Here is a 7073-nt window from a genome sequence, read left to right as displayed (position 1 = left end):
GTGCACCATAACAGGTCAAGAGCCGTAGTATGTGCTTTCCTGTCTATAATTACTATAAAAGATCCCTTGCTGCATTAGGAAAGATGTAGCGGATTTCCTCCGATTCTGTCAGAATAATAAAATGTTTAATCCAATAGCAGATGATTAATTAATGTGATCTAGTGGTGTCGTTAACCAAAACTTTAACTCACCGGGTCAAAGTTCGAAGTGCACCTAAAGTTGGAATATCGCATTACCAGACTTGTTATTATAAGATGTAGTATTGTGTGACCAGTAAATTCAACTAATTTCAATTGAACAACTACTGTTAAGCTTGAAACATGTGTGGAGGTTCTACTAAAATTAGGATGATAATTTCTGTGCGGAACCTGTGCAAGTTTGGATTTCTAAGCTAGTCTCCGGAGTGGCAGTCCTTCTACGAGCGGTCCAGGAAGGATGAAATAGCCTGGTACGGATCCTTTAGACGAGTGGCGGTCCTCCTAAAGATGAGTACCTGAAGGTGGATCATGGAAGCAATCACTACTCTGCCTAAAACGCCCGTTCGATTGCCTTGCGCATATATACGATTTTGATCACGGAATACGGTTTTGTCATCCAAATTGGGTAGTCACACTGAAACTAGATTTGATTTGATGGTATACACCGTTTACCATCTTTAGTTGATTAGAAGCTAGAGAAGAAAAATGTTTCTTTTGTTTAACGACACCACTAGAGCACATTGATTAAACAATCATCGGTTAATGGATATCAACTATTTGTTGGTAATTGTGGCATGTCGTCTTCAGAGGAAACTTGCTTCATTTTAACAAACGAAGGAAGAAGGAAATGGTTTATTTAACGACGCACTCATCACATTTTATTTACGGTTATGTGGTGTCGGACATATGGCTTAACAAAAGACATCAGTAAGCTTAGCATATTCTCTACAAAATTCATTAAATGCCAGAATACCTTTTGACATTTCTTTGTTAGCGTCATATTGTTTTCATCACAGACCACTTCTGAACAGAGTTTCAGTTAAACTTGATCCGTGATACAGGGAACCATCAGGCACACGGTGGATTGTTCGTGTATTTATAAAAATGTCGGCTAGATTCGTTAGTCTGATTCGTAACGATAAATGTAATTTTGTTAGCTCTAAATTGTTGTCCAGGACACCGTTTTACGAAGCGATCTTTGCGCTAACATCACGTTAAGTCCATTGCTACCATAGGTACTTAAGGTGATCTTAGCGCTAACATCACCTTAAGTGCATTGCTACCATAGGTACTTAAGGTCATCTTAGCGCTAACATCACCTTAAGTGTATTGCTACCACATGTACGTAGACAATCTTTGCGCTAACACCACCTTAAGTGCATTGCTACCATAGGTATTTAAGGTGATATTTGCGCTAAAATCACCTTAAGTGCATTACTACCATATGTACTTAAGGTGATCTTAGCGCTAAGATCGCTTCGTAAAACGGGGCTCTAATCATTAAGTTCAAAAACTTGTCATAACGTCGACACCTTAAACGGAAGAAATTGTATTAAAACCCTCAACATATTTAATGGAAAATACTGAAAGTATCTGCTGTAACTTAATTAATTTTGTTGAGTATATGACCGAGAGTTGTATCATTGCAAACTCCACAGGAAATATGCAAGACTGCAAATAAAGTGGACATAATAATAATATGTTAAGACGAAATGATCAGATGACTTGCTGATGATCAGGTCATCATAATACTATCATGTATCTTTTTGGGACAAACCAGTTTCCAAATATCCATTAATTTAATTTAATTTCAACTTATTTTCGTGCTTATATCCAATTCAGGTTCAAGCACGCTGCCCTGGACACACACACATCGGATGTCTGTCCAGGGCAGTGGCTTAGTTGCTAGTGGGAAAAACGAGGGTGTAGTGGTCTTACACCTACCCATTTAGTCGTTAAAACTCGCTCTGGGTGGGAGACGAACCGGAAGCGAACCCTGTACCTACCAGCCTTATAACCACAACACCCCAGATGCCTGTTATTTCCATTCCGTAGATATCGCTTTATATACTTGTTGGCAAGGTTGTCCATCTAGGTTGTGATCTTATATTAAACGGCATTTCCTCGGTTTCTTTCCAATTCAACCAATCGGATATCAGCATTTCGATCGTCTTAATCGCGAAGACACACCAAAAAACCGTCTTAATCACAAGTCACGTGACCAAAATTAATTCGACACAATTGGCCAGAAATCATCGCCAAGAGCTATACGAATGACATCAAAACAACTGGCGCGAATACGCAATGACGCTAGCCCCGCCCATATCAAGTACGGTAATAAACCTATGAAAGAAATGCCGTGTTTTTTTAAAAAAGAAACATCTTAATGCATTGTAACCTATTCGTAGACACAATTATTTTACAACACTCCGTGTCTTGGTTTTGTTGTAGTTGTTGTTTCGACATTAGAATATATAAATTTTTGAAAAAAAAAAAGAGGAAAAACTTGAGATGGAATAACATGTCGATGAATAAATTAAATACAGAATACCTTGTCAAACTGTTGAAGCATGTTAATTTTACATATTTAATTATTGTTACACATTTGTAATTAACATCAGTTATTGACAATATAATGATTCAAGGCTTGCTTAATGACAAATCAGTCGATATTTCAGATAGTTGTATGCCTGTTTCATAGCTTTTATTCTCTGTGGGGGACATATCTGTATCTATATTTAGCCGTTGCTGCCAAAATATATTCAATCTTTGCCTCTGTCCCTCTTGATACATAATATTTATATAGAAAGAGAAAGATAGAGAAGATATATATATATATATATATATATATATATATATATACATTTGTACCGAAAATAAAACTATGTGAATTGTATTTTGCAGAAAAAGTGTTATATGAGACCCTAATTCTCAAAGGATTTCAATATTGGTAACATCTAAATTCTCCAATCCATTAACTCCCCATCATCTAAGTTGTTTATTCCTAAATGCTCTGACAAATAGTTTACAATGCTTTTAATATAGTCACTCTGTAGCAATTCTGTATAAATATAACTGTGGTGCAAATGGGGGGTAAGGTAAAAAAAAACTAAATCCCAGGTAGATACACACAGAAAGCTGCGTGTCCTGCAATGCTATCATATATTTTCCATTCCCAGGGATGTAGGCTACGACAAAATCACTATGAGCATTCGTCCCCACAGATGGTACCGACCGAACCCTCTGGCTCATGGATTATATATCTTTATGTGACCTGGATTGGAGATAGTAGTTTATCGACATTCCATCACATAAATATAACTTGGTTATTGGATGTCAAACTTGAAGAATTAATGTAAACCAGATCATTCAGAATGTGTGTGGGATAGTGCACATAAAAGAACATTTGCTACTAATGGAAAGACGTAGCGGGTTTCCTCTCTAAGACTAAACTGTCAAAATTACCAAATGTTTGACATCCAATAACCGATGATTAACACATCAATGTGCTCTAGTTGTGTCGTTAAACAAAACAAACTTTAAACAAACTTTTTAATGTGTTAGCATTAGAACTATATTCAAGGCACAGATATGATCAGTTATTCCTAAAATGATATGTACGGTATATCGTGTTCGTATACATCTGGAAAATGTGCTGATACCAGTCAACGCAGATGAAAGCACATGCAAAATAAATGTTCAAACATTTATCACCGGATTCTATTATTACATTTAATTGTGCAAAGATGTGCCAAACTATTATCTAATAATATACAATGTATTGTTCAAACGTTTTAAAATAACGTTCAAATCTCGACAAAATGTATCCAGCATATTAAATGGTCTTCCACAGTATCACCATAGCAACAGCTGCGAACTTGGAGAGGCGGATTACATTTGAACCCGAACCTGAAAAGGAAGAACAGTAATAAATAGCTTCATCATTAATAATGGTAACTTAGAATATCATAAAACAAATAAAACGATATATACCACAATACAACTACATACTTTGTTTTTAATTTCTATTTATGAAGGTGTGTGTTAACATGATACAACTGCAGTGATAACATACTTTGTTTTTAATTTCTATTTATGAAGGTGTGTGTTAACATGATACAACTGCAGTGATAACATACTTTGTTTTTAATTTCTATTTATGAAGGTGTGTGTTAACCATAATACAACTAAACTGCTGTAAGAACATGCTTTCTTTGCTTCTCATTTCTATAGTATAGCTGTGTATTCACAGTATTAGGGTTATTATTTTAACTAATATACCGTTTGCACTCTGAAACAACACTTTACGAGAGAGAGAGAGAGAGAGAGAGAGAGAGAGAGAGAGAGAGAGAGAGAGAGAGAGAGAGAGAGAGAGAGAGAGAGAGAGAGAGAGAGAGAGAGAGCAGTTATTTCTCCAGGCTTTGTACGGTATTGAGCCTCATAACCAGTGCCCACGCTGCGCCACTGTTTGGTTTTGAGTTGTTTTGTTTTTGTCTAGACAACTTTCACCCCTATCAAAATAATAGTCAGATGAGCAGGCAGTCATTTGTGTATGAATATATATTTTATTTCTAAATTGTAGAGCAAATATTATGTTGAATTTGAAAAAGATGAAAGTAAAACATTGTACAGTCCGTCAAATATAAGTTTTTAAATAATACGTTTGATAGCAGGATCTAGACATTTGCAAACGGGAGAGGGGTGTCACAGAATTGTAAAAGGAGCAAGTTGAGTTTGTGCAAGGCAAATGAGCTGAGGTCCGAAAGGGATCCACACATATTCGTAAGGAAGACAAGAAGAGACGCCTTTTCAAGACAGTTTACCACACCCTCATGTCCAGACCACGGTACGGCCCTGCGTTTAATGGGAGCTGGTACAGGAAATAGGGGGGGGGGGGGGGGGAATATCGTCTGGTTTGTTGCTGTATACATTTATCAGAAAATATGCAGACTCGTCTTAATTGAACACTATTTGAAAAAAAAATGAAAAAAATTGAGTGGATGAAAAAAAAGTTTTTTGTTTAACGACACCACTATAACACATTGATTTATTATTCATCGGCTATTCGATGTCAAACATTTGGTAATTTTGACAAGTAGTTGTTAGAGGAAACCCGCTACATTTTTTTTCCTAATGCAGCAAGGGATCTTTTATATCAGCTTTCCCACAGACAGGAAAGCACACACCACGGCCTTCGGCCAGCTGTGGTGCACTGGTTGGAACCAGAAGAAAAACAAATCAGTTGAATATATCCACCGAGGTGGTTCGATCCTGACACGCTGACACCTCAAGCGAGCACTCAACCGACTGAGCTAAATCCTGCCCTGAGTGGATCAAATGACACAGGTAACAAAACTGGCTATCACTGGATTAATAAAGGGAGTTAATTTGTTAAAAGCTTTACAAAAACCAAAAGTGTGACCATTTTATGAATTATCGAAGTGGATGTAGCAATTTACGTGTGCCACTAGTTGTGGTCGAGGGCACTCTTAGATTTACGTCTAACTTTACTCGTAACTTACGTTTACACTTCTTTATGAAATGCTCTTCAGTCGTAGATTTAGGTTTACGTGCAAAACGTAACTTACGATGTTTAGTGAAATTGGCTCCTGTATCTGATACAAAAAGTTTGGTACGAAGTATAAACCCACACAGCATTTGTGTAGTTGAACTGGACGTAGATAAGGGATGTCGACCTGTTCAACAGAATGAACCGCAAGCGTTCGTTTTGGTGAACCGTCCAAAGTACAACATTTAATATTATTTTAATAAAGCTTTAAGATAAGAATAAAGATTTTTGAAAGTGATCCCCTAATGTGTTACGTTATTCTTTTATTACTCTAATGAAACATCACATCGACATCGTTAGGCGATAAACGTAGTTTCGTTTTTATATAGGTGGTGTAAATATTATTTAGCACCCAAAACAGAAACGTGTAACGATGAACGCTAGAGCCTACCACTTCCGGTAATGTTATAAATGGCAATATCCGTAATAAAATGAAAACTTTCTGATCGTCTATTAGGAATTACAGAATAAACAAATGTCAGGAACTAACATCCATCAATTATGACCAATTAAATATGCAATTCAGGACAAAATATGACGACAGTCGGTAATCACAAAAGACCGTTCGGATCACGTGACATGAGAATCAAGTGGCTTCAGTCGGAGATTGCGACACTAAGGCCCAAAACACACCGATGCTGGGTTCAGGTCTGGCGAGTGCGAGTAAGATTTTGAAGCTTGAAATTGTCAACGAGTTTTCGTCAAAGTTGCGATTTCGTACACGCCGATATTAATAGGCCAAGTGTGTTATACTGTATTTCTTAGAAAACGTTTGTTAACTCTGTACTGACCAACCCCTTGAAACGAGTTTAACACACAAATTAAGGTGATGCAACTTGTGTATTTGATGCAGTAATACGTTTCTTCATTAATTAATGAAATTAAGTAATATAAACCAAAAGTCTACATCGGAGCGAACATTAGACCCAATGCACTTTGTCGTGTACGTGATTTAAACACGAACAACCATAACGTTCCATAATGGGCAGTATTATAGAAAAAAATTGCGTACGGTGAATGCAACATATTCTGCGAAGATTGTTAATTTCTTTTCATCTGTGCGACAGAAAACTTCCGTTTATGTCTAAGAAAAGTCCACTACCGAATCCGATAGTATTGGATCTGTATCTGTAACAGTGAGTGGTACCGATACTACTAACAGTTTATCACGCGTTCCTACTTCTACGATCGATATTGGCGATGGCTTTGATATTTCTAATTGTTTTTCTTCTGTGCGACAGTGATCGTCCGTTGATGAATGAATGGTTAACGACACCCCAGCACAAAAATACACATCGGCTATTGGGTGTCATAAAAAAGTAAAAGAACAGTGTAAAAAGCTGTGTGGAAAATACAATACAATACAAATATTAAGGTAACTATATTTTTAAAAGTTGTGTACAAATCAAAGTGTTTTCAAAACATTAAACATTAATTCAGGGTGGAATTTAATGGGATATTCCGGAGTTTGCTGCATTGTAAGATGTTTCCGACTGATACAATATTTCTACGATTAAACTTACATA

The 7073-nt window shown here is 36.6% G+C and overlaps 1 protein-coding gene across 5 annotated transcripts in view; it reads right to left on the bottom strand.

The window, feature by feature from the left end:
• Positions 1-3516: 3516 nt before the first annotated feature.
• LOC121381191 overlaps positions 3517-7073 on the bottom strand; it is a 62468-nt gene continuing 58911 nt past the window's right edge. For all 5 annotated transcript variants that reach the window (XM_041510378.1, XM_041510375.1, XM_041510379.1 and 2 more), the window contains one exon: positions 3517-3887. In XM_041510378.1, coding sequence (XP_041366312.1) covers positions 3814-3887 — 74 coding nt within the window. In that variant the 3' untranslated portion in view covers positions 3517-3813. The remainder of the gene's footprint in view (positions 3888-7073) is intronic.

This window comes from Gigantopelta aegis, chromosome 9, assembly GCF_016097555.1.
Source record: "Gigantopelta aegis isolate Gae_Host chromosome 9, Gae_host_genome, whole genome shotgun sequence".
Taxonomy (NCBI): Eukaryota; Metazoa; Mollusca; class Gastropoda; order Neomphalida; family Peltospiridae; genus Gigantopelta; species Gigantopelta aegis.
The sequence above is the reverse complement of the archived record's forward strand: the minus strand, read 5'-3'. Positions and strand labels throughout refer to the sequence as shown.